Raw genomic sequence first — 19,309 nt, forward strand, 5'->3', positions numbered from 1 at the left:
TTGGTATAGTTTTCTGCCAGCTCAAGAATGAATGGCTAGTGCTAATTCAGCAGTGTTGAAAGGCATTCTGTATGCCACAATAAAATGGGAGAAATCAGATAAATAAAGGACACCATTTGAAATAATAGAGGAACAACAGAGAAAGCTATTACAGATAGACCTCAATTTACAATCACAATGGCACTCAAAATTTCTATTGTTAAGTGAGACATTAGTTAAATGAATTTTGCCCTATTTTATGACTTTTCTTGCCACAGTTGTTAAGTGAATCACTGCAGTTGATAAGTTAGTAACCCGGTTGTTAAGTGAATCAGGCTTCTTCGTTGACTCTTGCTTATCAAAAGGTTGCAAAAGATGATCCCATGACCTTGGGACACAGCAACGGACATAAGTATGAACCAGTTGCCAAGCATCTGAATTTTGATCACATGATCATGGGGATGCTACAAACGTTGTAATGGTGAAAAATGGTCATAAGTCACTTTTTTCAATGCCCTTGTCACTTTGAATGGTCACTAAATGAACTGTTGTAAGTTGAGGACCGCCTGTATAGGTTAAGGTATTACCGTATATACTCGAGTATAAGCCGAGTTTTTCAGCACGTTTTTTGTGCTGAAAAGCGCCCCCTCGGCTTATACTCGAGCCAAGCCGTTCAGCCCTTCCTCTTGCAGCGAGTCCTTTCTACCGCAGGCAGCTAGCTCTCGTTAGTGCGCGCGCATGCGTACTTATTCCTATGTGGACACACGCGCACACCCCCTCACGCACAATTACCCGCGCGTTAGTTATAATTGTTGACAGCGTTGACAGAGAGGGCACGAGGGAGAGGCGAGGCAAGGCAAGGGACCCCGACCGAAGAGTTATAATTGTTGACAAATACACACGCAGGGAGCGAAGAGTGAAAACCCTCCCGGGTTTCAAGCGAAGGAAGGAGGCGCCTGGCTACACACCCGCCCCTTCAAAGAAATAGCTGGCATTCCTCGCGGGGCGGACGGGCGCGCGCAGACACACACACACACACACACACACACACACACACACACACACACGCTCGCCCTCCTAAATTCATTTCCCCCACCCCACCCCACCCCTTTTTTCTTGGCTGCTTCTTCTTTTTCTCCCTCCCCCCCCCCGGCGCCGCAGGCCGTCTAGGGCTCTCCTTACCCAGCCCGTGCAAGTGCGGTCAGCTGCCAAATCGCACGTTTCCTCTCCTCCCACTGAGGAGGTTTCAAGCTCTGGATTTAAATACAACCGAAAGGGGACGCTGGGGCTACAAACAAGACAGGGGAGGGGAGGGGAGGGGGGAAGGGGAAAGGGACGGAGGGAGGGAGGGGAGGTCGAGGGGAAGCGCAAGAAACTTGTCAGGTAAAACTCAACAGGCAAGGGCGGAAAAAAAACAGGGAACTGGGAAAACGCCCCCAACTAGGGAGAAAAGGGGAAGGTGGTGTTTTTTTTTTTAAAAAAAAAACAAAAGTCCCGAAACCCAGCGACGGAACCTTTTTCAAAACCGGCTGCCGAGCCGAGAAGTGACGGACGGACGGACGGCCGACTCACGAGGCCAGAAGGTAGCCCAGCCGCCTCGTCAGGCTTTTCTCAGTTACTGCGGCCCGCTCTCCCTCCCTTCCGTAGCGGTTTAGCAGGGCTGCTTTGGAAGAGCCTTAAACGAGCCCGTCCTCAGCCACCCCTCCCCTTCCCCTTCCTTCGAGCCTCCAGCTCCAGCAGCAGTCTATCCCGGTGGACGAACGCCCTGCTTTGCCTTCCTGAGCCTAGCCGCCCCGCCTCCCTCCCTCCGTAGCGGTTCAGCAGGGCTGCTTTGGAAGAGCCTTAAACGAGCCCGCCCTCAGCCACCCTCCCTTCCCCTTCCTTCGAGCCTCCAGCTCCAGCAGCAGTCTATCCCGAAGTAAGAATCCGGCCCGTCTACCTTCCCGGGGACTGGCCGGGCCGATCTCCCTCCCTTCTCTTGCGGGGCAGGTGTCTAGGGGTAAAGAACCTTGGGCTCCACCACCCCCCCCCCCCTTCCCTTTCCTTCGAGCCTCCAGCTCCAGCAGCAGTCTATCCCGTGGATCCCAGCAGTCTATCCCGTGACGAACGCCTCCCGTTTGCCTTCCCGAGCCTAGCCGCCCCGCCTCCTCCTCCGTAGCGGCTCAGCTGGGCTGCGAGCCCCGCCTCGGTCGCCTTCGCCCGGCCCTTTGCTGGCCTCGCCTGGGCAGGGCTGGGCAGAGCCGTGACATCACCTCCACCGCCCACCCGTTGCCGTCCGCCGCCCGCCGCCGCCGCCGCTGCTCGCCTCCCGTCCCTCCCTCCGCCCTCCTCCAGCAGCCAGCAGCGTGGCCGGGGCGCTCGGCGCGGCAGGGCCGGGCTGGCGACGGCCTCTCCTGGCGGCAGCAACGGCGGGGGGAGGAGGATCAACCGCACCAGCAGGACCAGCGGCTCCGCAGCAGCCCCGCAGCCCCCTCCTTCCCCGGGCGCCACCTGCATGAGCCACCGCAAAGGCGACAAGCCGCCCATCAGCATCCAGGAGCACATGGCCATCGACGTCTGCCCAGGTCCCATCCGCCCCATCAAGCAGATCTCCGACTACTTCCCGCGTTTCCCCCGCGGCCTCCCCGCCGCCGCTTTGCTCAGCCGGAGCCCCTCTCTCTCTCTCTCTCTCTCTCACACACACACACACACACACACACAGAGAGAGACTTCTAAAGTGGGTTTAATGATATTAGAGACCCTTATTGCCCTGCCAAAAAAAAAAAAAAGAGCCACCCCAACGTCTATGAAAATTAACCTTCTCTTCCAAGAGACACTGTGCAGGGTATTTTCACTGTTGGTGTGCATACAGGCTTAGATTTGTGCTGGGTTCTTAGTACTTAGAGCACTGACCTTCAGAGGCACCCTGGTCCCTTGGAAGCTAAAGGAGGACTCATTTTCATGCTTGCAGTGTTCAATTTGGGAAGGGCATCCAAAGAAGTGGTAGATCCTTGTGTGTCCAATCACACTTAGCCAATAAAAATTCTATTCTATTCTATTCTATTCTATTCTATTCTATTCTATTCTATTCTATTCTATTCTATTCACTCATTCATTCATTCATTCATTCCTTGTGTGTCCAATCACACTTGGCCAATAAAATTCTATTCTATTCTATTCTATTCTATTCTATTCTATTCTATTCACTCACTCATTCATTCATTCATTCATTCCTTGTGTGTCCAATCACACTTGGCCAATAAAATTCTATTCTATTCTATTCTATTCTATTCTATTCTATTCTATTCTATTCTATTCTATTCTATTCTATTCTATTCATTTTATTTTGTCAAATACATATTAAATAATTATATAAATATAAGCATGAATTGAATACATAAAAGGAATACAACTAAAGGGAACATTAGGACAGGGACGGTAGGCACGCTGGTGCTCTTATGCACGCCTTACAGACCTCTTAGGAATGGGGTGAGGTCAATACTAGATAGTCTTTGGTTAAGGCTTTGGGGATTTTGGGAAGAGACCACAGAGTCAGGTAGCACATTCCAGGCATTAACAACTCTGTTACTGAAGTCACATTTTCTGCAATCTAGATTGGAGAGGTTCACTTTTAAGTTTGAATCTATTGTGTTCTCGTGTATTGTTGTGGTTGAAGCTGAAGTAGTCATTGATAGGAAGTACATTGTAGCAGATAATTTTATGAGCTATGCTCAGGTCATACCAAAGGCGGCGTAGTTCTAAATTTTCTAAAGCTGGGAATCCTCCTTCCCCCTTTTGCACTTTTATTGTTTTTCGTTCAAATAAATATTCATGTTATTTTACTTGGCTCTATCTTTATTTTTTACATTGACCAGTAGCTGCCTCATTTCCCACCCTCGGCTTATACTCGAGTCAATAGTTTTTCCCAGTTTTTGTGGTAAAATTAGGTACCTCGGCTTATATTCGGGTCGGCTTATACTCGAGTATATACGGTAATTCCATATTTGAATGAACTGTGTATGATATTAATGAGACAATTTATATTGCTAACTGCTAATATTTTCTCTTGTTTTCTTTGAAGTGGGCTCTTCAAGAAGAGAAGGGGTACCGGCTCATGTTAATCTTTCTGCATCTTCAATGCTAATGATCGCCATGCAGTATACGACCAATCCTGGTATGTACTAGCTGCCATGGCTGTTTCTTGTAGGAGCAGAACTATTTGAGAATGCTTTTAATCTCTCTCCACTGTATGCTTATTTTTAAAAGGAATTGAAAATGCCTCTTTTACCATATCTCAGCCTAGTGTCTGAAGTAGCTATTTTGGTGCTAATTAATTTCACAATGATGCAAAAGTACATTTAAAGATCTGGAAAGAGGACCATAACCTCTATTTTAACACCAGGAAATGGGACAGTTTTTTTAAAATCACAATTTCTTTAGTGATAATTGTTAACAACTCATATTAAATTTAGATTAAAAGGTGTTGATTGCTTCATATTTCACATTTGGTAAAGTTCGCAATGATAAGGTCTGCTTGGAAACGGATAAATTTTGCCTCCTTCTGTTTAATTACAGATAAAGACAGACAGAAGAATGGTTACATTAGTTATAATAAATGGTTCATATGGGCGTCTGTTCAGTTATTATCTATGGTGGGTTTTTAAAGAAAAAAAAAATAACGGAGCCTAATGTTTAATTAATGAAATTTTCCACTATTTTGTGGATATGCTGTTGAAAAGAGGGAAAAATGATCAGTTGATCTTTGTGTGTTAAGTAGCTAATTACAGATGTCCCTCCTGATAAAAAGAAGGCAGTGCCATTACACAATGGTTAGCAGCAAAGCATTAAGATTGTGGCAAGGTCTGCTATGGCCAAATAATGTTTGGTTATTTTGGAAATGGCCTGCTTTATTTGTTCTCCATTTATTGGCGGGAATGCACTAAAATCCTTGGGGGAGGGGGGTTTCAGGTTGTTGGCTTTTGTTCTTATTGGATAGTGATTATCCAATTTGACCTTTGAACTCTCTCAAGCTATTTGATTTGCCAGAAAGTTAGTAATTAAACAATAAATACAGTATTTATCATTTAATGAGATTTGCTTCTGTTTTCTCTTCTCTACCAGTGTATCACTGTCAGTTACTGGAATGTCTCATGAAACACAAACAGGAAGTATGGAAAGTAAGTTTGGGACTAGATGACTTTTATGGAAACAGTACTGTATGGTGATTAATAAGTTAGTAACTTTGAATTACTAAATCATTTTGAAACTGCACTTCTAATTCCTTTCCTGAAGTTACAGAATACAGATCCATTGTAGAATGACATAAATTTATGCATGTATTTCCCCTGTTTTAGGCTTTCCGCTGAAATTCTAGGTAAACATAAAAAGAAATATGGAGAAGAAACATTCATTCAGTCTTTTAGAAGAACCATGTATGCTAAGAGCAAGCCTCTCTTCCATCTGCTGTCCCTCCACCCACCATTGCCTGTCTGTCTCTGGGCTTTTCCCCACGGTTCTTTCTGATCATTTGGACTTTCTTGTTCTCACAGTATTAGTGGATTACAGATACTCCATTAATTTATCACCAGCTCTGTTGTGGTCATATGAAACTGCAGCAAACTTAGCCCTTGAAGAATTTCTTGGCAATCCATTCCACCATTAATGGGAACTCCTGCCTTATCCTGCCTTCTGCCTCCTTTGCAACATTTTCCCCCAGCCAATCCATATTCCTGGAACTTAACAGAGATGTTGGGTCCTTTAGCCTGGCTTTTTGATGGATCATCTCTTTCTTATTTGTTCAGTTTTTCAGGTTCAATACATTTCTCCTACTTCGTGGAATGTTGCTTGTGGCACAGAAAGAGTTGTACCCCTTTGAATTAGAATAACAAGCACTACTATGTTAGCAGAAAATGTTTGGAGAAAACCCGATATGGATTTTTATATTTTCTTTTTTGTGAGAAAAGTTCTGGAACTCTAAACAAATTCATGGACTCATTTGGAGGCACCTTGCTCCTTAAATCTAAGTTTCTATTCCCCTGTTGCTGTGGTATATAAGCATGAAAACAATAACAATAGATTCAAAATGGAAGTAGTCAGTGAATGGATTTCTATAGGTAGATCAGAGTAGAGTTTTGCTAATATCAGTGATAATTAATTTTATTTAAATCTTTGGGGGATGGAGTATTCTCAGGAAAGAGACAACATTGCAATTGTGTACGTGACTATTTAAAGAAATAAGTTCTATGTACTGACCAGTATGTAGAGTACTGTACAGGATTTCAATGCTTGCAACTCATATGTTTCACTGAGCTCAATGAGGCTTATTCCTTAGTCTAACTGCCTCCAAGTCTTGGGAAGGATCATTGAATTGCTAATTGTTTTCACTTTTCTATTACTTGTGTCTCACTGCACCTATAAAGGCAGCCATTGCCTCAATTTAAATGTGTTGCACCCTCTGACTTCCTCTAGGATTTGCTATATGTAATAGCATATGGTCCATCTCAAGTAAAGCCACCTGCAGTCCAAATGCTTTTCCACTACTGGCCCAACTTAAAACCTCCCGGAGCAATAAGTGAATATCGAGGACTACAGTATACGGGTAACTGAGATCATCAAACTATGCATTAATGCTAATACAATTTATTGGTAGAACTTATCAATAATGTCACTGAGATATGGTTTGTTTGTTTTTAGCATAGACTCCTCTGTATAAAATGTTCACCACCCTGTAATCAATCAAGTGACCATCAATTGTGTTGTAAATGTCGTACCTTGATGAACGTATCTTTTCTTTTATGTAAACTGAGAGCATATGCACCAAGACAAATTCCTTGTGTGTCCAATCACACTTGGCCAATAAAATTCTATTCTATTCTATTCTATTCTATTCTATTCTATTCTATTCTATTCTATTCTATTCTATTCTATTCTATTCTATTCTAATGAGCTCTGGAGTAGAACTTTTGAAATTGAAAAATGGGGAAAATAGAGATAATTTTCTAACTTCCTAATTAGGAAAGCAGTTCTAGTTGTTGCCAAACTAGAAAAACAATTAAATGGTGTCAAAAAGTAGATTGTAAGTTCTTCTATAAGCACATGATGTTTAACCTAATGATGCATGGGAAAAAGATTGAACTGACGATTGAACTCAGTCTGTTAGTGCATAGTTCTACATTTTAAAGCTAGAATTCCCCCCCCCCACCTTTAAAATGCAGAACTGTGTACTAACAGACTAAGTTGTCGTGTTAGGGTTCCAATGCAAAAGATGGCTTCCAGGCCTGACATGTCACTTGCTGTTCTGATGGTAGATTTATCATGAATTTCCATTTTTACTCTGACTATTTAATTATGTGATGAATTATGTATCCATTGGATTGCAGAAGTAATTAACATGGATGTATGAACCAGGCCTTAAAAATACTTCATACTATGATTTTGTAAAGATATGCAGAATGATAAACAATACTTCACATTTAACATTTAAGAAAATGTTTTATAGATATGTTCTATCTAAATTCCAACCCCAACAATTTAATCTCTGGATTCTCAGAGTTCTTTTTTATAAATGGCCTGGAATATTTTAAATGGCATTAATGGATGCTGAATCTTAATTAATAATTCAATACGTTATTTTATTATGTTTCACTGTATTTGCCAGAGCTGGGCTAACATCACATGATTAAATATTTGAGGCATGAAACAGAGACATTAGCAGCTGAAATTCCTTCTGGTGATATTGATGGTTGCATAGAATGCTTAAATTTTACCTGTATTTAGCTTTTAGTAAACTTGTTCAACTTTATCTATGATGGCTTTATTTTTCAGCATGGAATCCCATTCATTGTCAGCACATTGAATGCCATAATGCAATTAACAAGCCAGCTGTGAAGGTAATAAACACTTCTGTATCCTGTAAAACATGCCCTGTGAGTAACCATTTCAGCCTTATCCCAGCTTTTCATGGCACAATAAGGTCATTAGAAACAGAATGGAAGATCATTGTCTATCATTCAAACTATGATATTGCTAAGTATAACCATGGTAATCCCATTATAAAATTTTCTATAATGAGATTGTGAAAAGGATTCTTTTGTCCAAGTCCATTTTTTGTTCCTAAAAATTCTACAAATAGTTCTGTAGTGACAAAAAAACTTTAGTGATCACAGTTGGAATTAACAATCTTGTGCTATACTTGTACACTAAGTAGTATTGCTTTCCCTCACAAAGACACTAATTTCTCCCTCCCATGTCCTTTGCACACATCCAAATAAGAACCAGAAGTCTAATGAGAATGCAGAACAGCATGACCAAAGGAAGTCCCAAACTACTTTTGCTATAGAACTGGAGTTTTAAAAAACAGTAACAAGAGCTGTGGTGGCATAGTGGCTAGAATGCAGTATTGCAGACTAATTTTGTCGACTGCCAGCAGTTCAATCCTGTCCACTTCAAGGTTGACTCAGCCTTCCATCCTTTCGAAGTCAGTAAAATGAGGAGCCAGATTATTGGGGGCAATATCCTGACATTGTAAACTGATTAGAGAAGGCTGTATGAAGTGCTATAAGTCTAAGTGCTATTGCTAGTATTATTGTTAACTATAAATCCAACACTCCATTTTGGATAGAGTAATGGGAATAATTTATTCAAAGTTACACTGGCTATGAAAAGTAAATCCATATTCTCTTTACTGCAGTTGTATTTTCTGGTCTTTAGTATCTTTAGAATGCTTGTAATGCTGATGCTTATGAACTGATATTTGAGCTTTTGAGCCAAATTTTAATGCAAAGCTAAAAACAAGTTTTTATGATAATCAGAGTAGAATTACTCTATCCAAATTTTACAGACTGAATCCTTATGGTAAATTTTGTTCCCACCTGTAATCCTAGTATGTAAATGCTATATACTTTGTGAATAGGAGAATAATTCAATCCATAGATTCTACTTTAAATATCACTATAAGGAGTAAGGAATGATAAATTTCATACATCACAATTAACTGTGATTTTATTAATTATGTTTTATTGACCCAAAATTGCTGGGAATACAGACATTAAATGAAGCTGTGAACCATCTTTTACAAAGGCACATGGAATGTGTTAAATAACTACATTATAGCATATTGGCATAATGTACTATGCAACTCAGACTGGCAAGCAAAGTCATATTCTTTTTTGATAGTTTAACTAACAGTATGCTCTTTTTTTTCCTCAGACCAGTTTTATTTGCATATTAGTTTGCTTGTTGAATCTCAGAATGTGTCAGACTACCTTATTACAAATTATGACATTCTTTCTTAATATTTTCTTTATTAAATCAGTGCCGCAAAATATATCAAACAAGCATTAAAAAAAAATGATGATTTAACTCATTTGTGCCATCGTCAGTCATCACAAGTACCCTAATCCTTTCTCCATATTCAAGCACTAGGGTTAAAAGGAAATCCAGGACCTATAATGTTAATTTCTGTCATTCAAAATATATCTGTCCTCTAATGAGGCTTCATGTAGGGACGGTGCTTTTGGGGAACGAGAAACTAATTCCATGCTTCCTGTGTATTTCAGATGTGCGTAGATCCTTCTTTATCTGTGGCTTTGGGTGATAAACCACCCCCTCTCTATCTTTGTGAAGAATGCAGCCAAAGGATTGCAGGGTGGGTAAATCAAGAGATGTACATGCATGCATGAAGGCGCATGGTGGGGTGGGGGGGAGAGAGAGAGGGAGGGAGAGAGGGAGGGAAAGAGAGAACTGGTGATAAAGTTAAGAGACATTTCTTTTAAAAAGTTGTATTAAACTTTGGAGCCTGATTAAGTTAAAGTGACACTGAAATAGAAAGCAAGCAGGAAAAAACAACTACTTAATTTACAGGTCTGTGCAAATGCAACAGTTTGATTTTCTAAGTTGAATAAAAAATTACATTTGCTCTATTAAGTCACACAGTCCAGTTGACCCTGCTGGAAATATGTTATAAATAAAAACAGAACTGGGAGTAGTGTCCATGTCCTGATTGCAATTAAGCAAAAAGAATCAAGATTTAAAGATCGAAGGAGGTAAAGATGTAGGATAGAAGGAGTTGGGATTTTTCAAATATTTAAAGAAAAATTGTCCTGCTAGATGCCTCTATATGATATAGTTGGCTAGACTATTTTTGATCTCAGTCTTTAGTAAAATCTATATACTACTACAACTCTTATGTCTAACTTTTAACTGGGTGAAACAGTGTATCGTGAGCAACAATTTTTGTACCAAGATACCTCCCATGGGCTAACTTTGTGAATGTGTCCAAAATCCAGGACCCAGGGACTCATGTGAGGTAGACACTTGGCAAATTTGTGGTTGCTTCAGTGCTGTCACATGGATCTGTAGCAGAGATGGGAAACCCATATCACCAAAGCCATATAGTCAACCTAAGTTCAAGCATCAGTTAGCTACTACTGTTATAGCATCTCTGAAAATAAATCCAACAATCATTCAACTGGTTGTAATGGCACATGTATTATTGGTGGCTAAGTGGCATTAGAAGTCACAAGTCAAAAAGGGTGAAGAAAGGGAGAGGGGAGAAGTGACCTTTCTATGTACTTAAGGTCTGGCTCTTCCTGCTGTTGCCTTCAGTTTAGCCCTTATCTAGCACTGTTATAGTCCCTGAAGGAATTCAATCTTGGTAAGAAAAAAATAAATCCTATTCCTATTGTATAGCATTAAATTGTAAATTGTAATGTAAGCCATGTATTCCCCCTTCATTTGTTGTTTCTTAAACATATAATAGCACTTCTCACTATTACAATATTTTTTTTAATGAGATACTCAGAATGGAGCACATATTATTTTATTAAAATAGCAGTATTAAGAATGAAATTTAACCCAGGGTTGTTCATTAAGTGGAGAAAATACAGAAAATACATTATTTTTTGGCCTAAGTTTAAAAATCCAATTATTATCAAAATTGGAAGTATGTAGCCACCATTTCCTGGACACGTGGATCAGAAGGTGTGATTTCAGGCTGCTGCTTTATCATTGTTTTAGCATTATAATGGTGCCACTTGCAAAGAATTACAAAAAAGCATTTTAATTTTATAAAAGTCACCTTTGCGTCAACATAATCCTTGCTTTAAATCAAAAGCAAAAATAATTAATTTGGAAAGAAGGCCAAGCTTTATAAAGGGATGAGGTATTTGACACTTAGAGCTACTTATTCTCTTTTTTAGTATTTTATCTTTTTCCCCAAATAGGTTTTTTTTTCTCTGTATATTTTGGTATCTTCTAAATTAGAATGTTCTTTGTAACATAAAAAAAATAGGCAGGGAGACTTGGAACAAATGAATGACAAAGAGGCTAAAGTTGTCCAGCTGCCAGCTGCCGTTTTAGAAGTAAAAATAAAGCTTGGATCCTAATTAGGTATCTGGGAGCTCTTCCCTTCATGTATGTTTAATGGAGGTTCCATTAATTGGGGAATTAATTTTAGGCAATGTCTTCTCTCTCTCTTCATTCTCCCAGGCGTGTGAAACAGCTTTTCAGAAGTGTAAGATTAGCAGGAGTAGAAGAACTAATTGGTGGAAGACTTCCAATCTCACCCCTTCAACTTGTAGAAATACCTGCAGGAATTATTCTCAGAGAATTCTTAAGAACTTAGCCCACATACATAATCATTATATTCAAAATATGGCTGTTTCATTGAAGGGATTGATGACATCACAGTCCTTTCTAATTCTTTTTCTTTTTTCTTTTAAGGGATCACAGCGAATGGTTGGTTGATGTTCTTTTACCACAAGGTAAGACTGAATTTAACACGAGAGAAAGTAATATCCACAGTATGGATATAGTAATATTTATAAAATAATGGACTTGTGAAATGTTATAAGGATATTCAAAGGGCATTCATAGCTGGATGGAAGGTCTTTTGCAGGTACAAAACCTCAGGTTCAGTTTCTTCTTTTTTCAGCTCAACAGTCAAATAGTGGTGAAAACAATTTCATCATTATTAGAATGTAAGAGCATTATTATCATCTTTGGTGTAGGCAAGCCTGGGGTAAATGGACATACAATCTGAAATAAAATAGTTTTCTAGGTTACTATTTCAGGATTATTCTTTAAGAGGGGATATGAATGTTATTCTCATAGTGATTAATTCTTATTCTTGCAAATCTAAGACCCTTTTTCTCATTAAATAGAATCTGAACTTAGTCAGATTTGAAATAGACTCAATATAATCCATAGATTTTGAGTAGCTTTCTTTTAACTATGATAACTTTTGGATTCATGATGTTTAATAGGATATGATGCCCATTGGTTTTAAAGCTAATCTCACTGTGAACCATCACAATATATCTGACTTTTAATCAGATAGAATGTTGGACTAGACAACCTGTGGCCCTCTAGATCAGGGGTCTCCAACCTTGGCAACTTTAAGACTTGTGGACTTCAAAGCTTTGCTGGCTGAGGAATTCTGGGAGTTGAAGTCCACAAATCTTAAAGTTGCCAAGGTTGGAGACCCCTGATCTAGATGTTGCTGTTCTGTAACTCCCAGAATCCCTCACAATTATTCCAATGAAAATGAAGCAACATTTGCACATCCTGTGTTTGCTGAAAGATTAAAAGGGATTTTCCAATTGATAAAAGGATGCCCAGGATGATACAGACACACATTTGGGAGTCTTAACACTCCTTTATATTTACCTGTAGATAGTTATGGAAAGGGACGAAAGTATTTTTTTTTTACATATCTCTGCTATTTATCAGTGTTCATTGGTGATGGATTCAGGATTTGCTGTTAAATTCAGGGGGGAAATAAGCAATTTTTTGGTTCTGAACTGAACTGCCTGTCTTTGTTAATGAGGATTGTGAAGGGAATAGCAAGCCCAGGTAGTCCTTGATTTATAACCATTTATTATCAACCATTTGAAATTACAATGGTACTGAAAAAAACAACAACTTATGATTGGTCCTTGCTCTTATGACCATTGCAGCACAGAGTGAAAATATAGGCACTTGGCAATGGGCACATACTTACACATGTGATTACTATTTGCAACCATCCCAGCTGACTTCCGACAAGCAAAGTCAATGGAGGAAGAGCTAGATTTGCTTAACAATCCTGTGATTCTCTTAACAACCACAGTGATTCACTTAACAACTGAGGCAAAAATGTCATAAAATTGGGACACAATTCCTTAGCAGCAAACTTGCTTAGCAACAGAAATTCTAGTATCATTTGTAAGTCAAGGACTACCTTTACTGAAATTGTTCAAGCATATTATTTGAACAATTTCGATCAATCAATTTCAAACAAGCAAACAAACATACCAGTATATTAAAATTGTTCAAGCAAATTGTTCAAGGTGTATGTAATTTTTCTTTTTGAAAATTGGATTAGATTGAGGCAATATTTTTTAAAAGAATGATAAGAGTAAAAATATATTCAGAGTTTATAAATACATAAAAAGGCAACATCTTTGTTTTCAATTTTAGTTTTAGAATACATATATTAATATATTTTTATCTAGGATTATATATGTAAGACTTAACAGAGAAGTTTTATGTAATGCATTTTAAAAAAGTTTGATAGTGTTCTTACTGCCAACATCCAGGCAGTTTCTGAAATGTCCTGAGTAGAATACATTTTCACCAGAAATGTATTGTGCTAAGTTGTAGATTATCCTCTCCTGCCAAATCCACTAAATCTTTCACTAAGTGAAATCTTTCACTACCAAATCACTAAAACTTTCACTTGTAATCCATGATTGCACGTCTTCCTTCTATGAATATTTTAGCTTTCAAGCTTAGGAATTGAATGGGTTTATGCAAAAATTTCTGTTATGCAAGTCAGAATCCAATACTGTGCCTAGGCCTGGCCTACTGTTAGACTGTGGTAGTTATCTTAGGCAGCAGACAGAGACAGTTATCTCGGGCAGCAGATATTAGGAAATAATATCAGAATGCTGGCAGACAAAGTTGTAGGTGTCATTTAACAAGTTCTGTAATCTCTAAATTAGGAAGCACTGTGTAAGGAAGAGTTAACTGCCAGTTTAGTTGGCTTTTGGGCATAGAATGGGCAGAGTAATTATCTTGCTTTTGCCTCTGACAATAAAGGTGTTGTGGGCTAGCCCGAACTAGTTCCAGGAAAGTGAGAAATGGGCAAGATTTGCCTTGTTTTGAATGGTAGAAGGTGGAACGTTTGAGCCATGAAGGAAAACGATTCACCCTCTGTTACATACATCCATACCCTATAATGGCTTAATGTAAATGTGTTTCTAATCTGCTTCTATATAAGGTTCTGAATAACCCAATAAGATCCAGGAGCCAGAGACTGTCCTAGAATTATGCTTTACTGGACACTCTTATCATATTAAAACTGGTGGCAGAGTGAACATAACTCTTTTGATTTTAATTTCCCTTCCCTTATAGCTGAAATTTCTGCTATATGTCAAAAGAAGGTAAGGTAGAAGTGCATGTCTAATGAGATACAACTTAGCTTTTTGTTGTTGTTTGGTTTCTGGCTTCACCTCATCATCACATGCTGTATAAAAGTCTTTCTGTGTAAATCATCTTATCTTGCTAACACATCTTGAAATTATTCTAATTATTATATGTTGATATTCAGCCTACAATTCTAAGAGTTATTTTATTGCTATTAATAGTACAATGTCTGGTTAAGTACGAGCATATTTCATATAAAATTGCTAAACTAAGAAGCCTGTTTAAGTGAACAGAGACGACAAAGGTAGTTTAGGGGGCCAGCAAAACAAAGATATACTCTGAAAGGAAGAATATTATGTTATTTTTCTTCTAGATAGCAGTTTCCCCCCAAAGAAGATTATTTGCTCAGTGTGAAATATTGTGATTGTCCTCTATGAGTAAGGTAGAGATCATGATGATGGGCAACATAATTTCATTTATTGTAAAGAGTAGAATCAGAGTAGAATCTTGTAGCACATCAAGATAAAAGAATTATGGGTGTGGGCACACATGTGCACGACCCCTCTGTGCTCCCCCTGCTTTTGGCACGTGACGGCAAAAAGGTTAGCCCTCACTGTCCTATACTATTATGGGTGGAGGTTAATATAAGAATAGTACTGTGCATACCTTCAGAATGTGGGTCTTGAACAAAGGCACAGGTAAAGCACCTTTTCAAAATTTCTTCACAAAACAATACAGCCACCAAACGTCTAACAGGAAAATGGCCATAACCTTTAGTTTGAATGATTTCAGAAGCTAAAAATGTTTGCATGTGCTCAGAAACTTTATTTGGAGCTTTTGACCACTTTTCTACAGTCAGCTGCACAAAGCCTGCAGTTCCACAGGAAAGTTTCAAGGTCACACAAGCACCCTGAGGTGAACCGGGATAGCTCAGGCAATAGAGAAGCCTGTTATTACAACACAGCAGCCTGCAATTACTGCAGGTTCGAGCCCGGCCCAAGGTAACGACTCAGCCTTCCATCCTTTATTAGGTAGGTAAAATGAGGACCCAGATTGTTGGGGGGGCAATAAGTTGACTTTGTAAAAAAAATATACAAATAGAATGAGACTATTGCCTTATACATTGTAAGCCGCCCTGAGCCTTCGGAGAAGGGCGGGGTATAAATGTAAACAAACAAAAAAAACAAACCCCAAGCCATCGCTTATCGGCTTAATCTAGAACAGTATAGAGGACTAAATATGGTACTGGGAGCTTGGTTTTCCATTGTTGAATACGGTAACAATTTAAAATCTAGCACAGGTGGTCCTCAATTTATAATCATTTATTTAGAAACTATTCAAAGTTACAACTGCACTAAAAAAAGTGCCTGTTTTTCACACAACCATTATAGCATCCTGATCACAATTTGGACAGTTGGCAACTGGCATGTATTTATGATAGTTGCAGTGTCCCAGGATCATGTGATCACCTTTTGTGACCTTCTGACAAGCAAAGTCAATGGGGAAGCCAGACTAACTTAACAACCATGTTACTAACTTAACAACTGCAGTGATTCACTTACACCAGGGGTGTCCAAACTTGGTCCCTTTAAGACTTTTGGACTTCAACTCCCAGAGTTCCTCAGCCAGCTTTGCTGGCTGAGGGACTCTAACTGAGGCAAAATTCACTGACAAGTATCTTGCTTAGCAAGGGAAATTTTGGCTATATTGCGATCGTATGTCACTGATTTACCTGTAGCTCCCATCTGAACTCTGCATTTTCCCACTCTCTAAGTATCTCAGCTTTTCAACCCATTCCAAGGTAGTGTTTTAAATGTAAATTTCTATGACTGTCAGCTAGTTGAGTTTTGCTTCTCTATCACATTTATTTTGTTTTTGTTTTTTGCAGAATTGCAGCTCACATGTTAGGAGGGCTGTTGTGACATGTTTCTCTGCTGGATGCTGTGGTCGCCATGGTAACAGGCCAGTGCGTTATTGCAAAAGATGCCACTCAAATCATCACAGCAGTGAAGTCGGGGCAACAGCCGAGACCCACCTTTATCAGACATCGCCACCTCCTATCAATACCCGTGAATGTGGGGCTGAGGAATTAGTCTGTACGGTGGAAGCTGTCATTAGGTAACCTTCACCAGCTTAGTTAATATAGCCAAATGTTCCTTTCTGCCCTCCATCCTCTGCCGCATTATTGCAGCCTTTCCCAATTGCTATCACCCAGATTGAACCCACGATGCCCAATCAGATTTACCCATGGTTTCAGTCCAAGAAGCCACACTGCTTGACATTGAAAGGTTAGTACGGTAAACTCATGTACAGGTTTTGGAGTTCATCTTAGGTCTTCTTCTTCATCTTTTAGCCTGCTGAAAGAGGCTGAATTCCATGCTGAGCAAAGAGAGTACGAGCTCAATCGCAGGAGGCAGCTGGGCCTGTCCTCCTCTCATCATTCTTTGGACAACACAGATTTTGATAACAAAGATGATGACAAGCATGATCAGCGGCTTCTGAGCCAATTTGGAATCTGGTTCCTGGTAGGTGTGCTTTCCTCTTTTCCTTAAGATTCAAATTCTAGAAGAATTATTAGAAGCATCTAAGAGATTAAAACAACTTTCCAAATATGGTCCCTTCCAGATACCCCCATTTAAACCCATAGCCAGATATAGGCTCTCCTGCTTGAACTGGGGGTTGGACTAGATGACCTGCAAAGGTCCCTTCCATCTCTGTTAATCTGTTAAATAGCCAGTCTTTCCAATATCTATTGCTGTCTGGAGATTATGTGAGTTGAAGGCCAACATATCTGTAGAATTGAGACCAGGGTTCTAAGTCTCTATGACTAGAGAAAATTCGTGGCTTCTAATGTTCATTTTCCTAATATGAGGGGATGACAGAATATTGTTTTTCTTCCCATTTTTAAAAAATTTGTTTGAAAGCATAATATCTGGAGAAGGTCTTTTTGTAAACAGCTTTGGCAGGCTATAGAATTATAGACTAGAATAAACCTAAATAATTTGTATGACCGCAGCAAAACAAATACATGGTTGTACTTTGAACAATGATGACTCTAGGGGATTACAAATAAGCGATCCACCAAGTACTTACATGTGATGAATTCTGTCCATATAAGCTAAAAGCAAACAAATATGACTAGCTTTGTATTGTTTTGTGAATGCAGTTGCTCCTCTCCTTAGTTATTGATCCACTGTTATGTGATTAAGACTTTTTCTCAGTGCAGTGCTTCTTATTTTGGTTTTATCTATTGGGAGAAAATATTTGTCAATACAATCTCTTATTCTAAAAAGTTTAGTTCAGTCTTCTCATCTTTGAACTCTCTTTTTATAGTACCCTGACTAAAGAACATTTCTGGAGATCTCAAAAGCTTTTCTGTCAACTCCCCCCAAAAGTGCTGAGTTAATCAAAAATCCTTCAAGATAGCATCAATGGCAGTCCGTTAACAATGGCAAAGGCATCAGACATGTTTCTTAATAATCAGAATAAACAACTATTAAATGGCTTCTTAAAGGGGATGGTATTAAACCAAAAAACAAATAAGAGATGGTCAAAAGCAGTAGTGGGTTTCAGTTACCTTCACTAATGGTTTGGAACCGTGAGTGTGTGAATGTGCACAGTCTCGCTTCGCTCGCGATGCTTCTGCGCATGCACAGAACCTCCTGCGCATGTGCAGAGCGTCTGTGATGACGTCTGGGTAGGTGGGCCTGAACTGGGGTGAACTGGTAGAAACCCACCACTGGTGAAAAGGACTATAATCTGTGCTGAACATAGATGGAAATAAGATAATTTTGTCTGGAGTTGATCACTTTGGAATATTGTAGCAGGTTCTATTAGAAACTGAATCTGAATCTCATTTTGAATCTTAGCTTTTATTTTTAATAGATAAGTCCCAATTAGAACAAATACATGTTAGTAGTTGCATACTATTTCATTATTTATGTTTAAATGTTTATTGCTTTCCCAATGTTTTTGGCTGAGCTTGATAGCAGTAGAATAGTCCCTCCCCCCCCAAGTTTTTGTGCCTTTGTTAGTCAAACTGTCTGAAGGCACGGTTGTTTCTTGTTTTTCCGCAATTTGCAAAAGATAAAGAGAAAAACTGAGGACATTTTGTTTGCAGGTTAGCCTCTGCACCCCTAGCGAGAACACCCCTACAGAGAGTTTGGCTCGGCTTGTCAGCATGGTTTTCCAGTGGTTCCATTCCACGGCATATATGATGGATGATGAAGTTGGCAGCCTAGTGGAGAAACTCAAGCCCCAATTTGTCACAAAATGGCTGAAAACAGTGTGCGATGTTAGATTTGATGTCATGGTGATGTGCCTTCTTCCTAAACCAATGGAGTTTGCAAGGGTAAGAAGTATAGTTCTTGATTTATAGCAGTGTCACAGATAAACATATTTAGATCCATAAGTAATGGACATTCCTAGCAGTCTTAAATTGCACAGTTTAATATTTTGAGTGCTTGTTGTACAGAAAAAGAAAATGTAATGCTGGTTACCTTCAGTACTATATAACTTACTATATGACATTTAATACAGCTTTTCCCCCCCCCTTGGCAATGTCCTCAGGTAGGTGGATATTGGGATAAGTCATGTAGCACTGTGACACAATTAAAGGAAGGTCTGAACCGGATCCTCTGCTTAATTCCATACAATGTAATCAATCAACCTGTGTGGGACTGTATTATGCCAGAATGGCTGGAAGCCATCAGGACTGAAGTGCCAGACAATCAACTGAAGGAATTCAGGGAAGTATTAAGGTAAGTGAAACAATATGCAGTCCTTTTAATTCCTGTTGGAGGAATTGAAGCTTATATATTAGTCATCTTTCAGACAGTAATCCAAGCCTTAGGTATCTAAACTGCAAATTTATAAATGGAATGTCAGACATGAAATATGTTCTGTAACATATATGAAATTTCAAGCCCTTGGAGAAAATGCAATT

At 39.3% G+C, this 19,309-nt stretch overlaps 1 protein-coding gene across 2 annotated transcripts in view; it reads left to right on the plus strand.

Annotated features, from left to right (window-relative positions):
- Window positions 1-19,309, plus strand: part of UNC79 (unc-79 homolog, NALCN channel complex subunit) — a 148,976-nt gene that overhangs the window by 24,275 nt on the left and 105,392 nt on the right. For both annotated transcript variants that reach the window (XM_058162614.1, XM_058162615.1), the window contains exons 5-15: window positions 4,040-4,132; window positions 5,080-5,135; window positions 6,427-6,556; window positions 7,783-7,847; window positions 9,516-9,604; window positions 11,680-11,720; window positions 14,353-14,381; window positions 16,253-16,482; window positions 16,718-16,889; window positions 18,485-18,715; window positions 18,934-19,124. In XM_058162614.1, coding sequence (XP_058018597.1) covers window positions 4,040-4,132; window positions 5,080-5,135; window positions 6,427-6,556; window positions 7,783-7,847; window positions 9,516-9,604; window positions 11,680-11,720; window positions 14,353-14,381; window positions 16,253-16,482; window positions 16,718-16,889; window positions 18,485-18,715; window positions 18,934-19,124 — 1,327 coding nt within the window. The remainder of the gene's footprint in view (window positions 1-4,039; window positions 4,133-5,079; window positions 5,136-6,426; window positions 6,557-7,782; window positions 7,848-9,515; window positions 9,605-11,679; window positions 11,721-14,352; window positions 14,382-16,252; window positions 16,483-16,717; window positions 16,890-18,484; window positions 18,716-18,933; window positions 19,125-19,309) is intronic.

Source organism: Ahaetulla prasina, chromosome 1 (assembly GCF_028640845.1).
Source record: "Ahaetulla prasina isolate Xishuangbanna chromosome 1, ASM2864084v1, whole genome shotgun sequence".
Classification (NCBI taxonomy): Eukaryota; Metazoa; Chordata; class Lepidosauria; order Squamata; family Colubridae; genus Ahaetulla; species Ahaetulla prasina.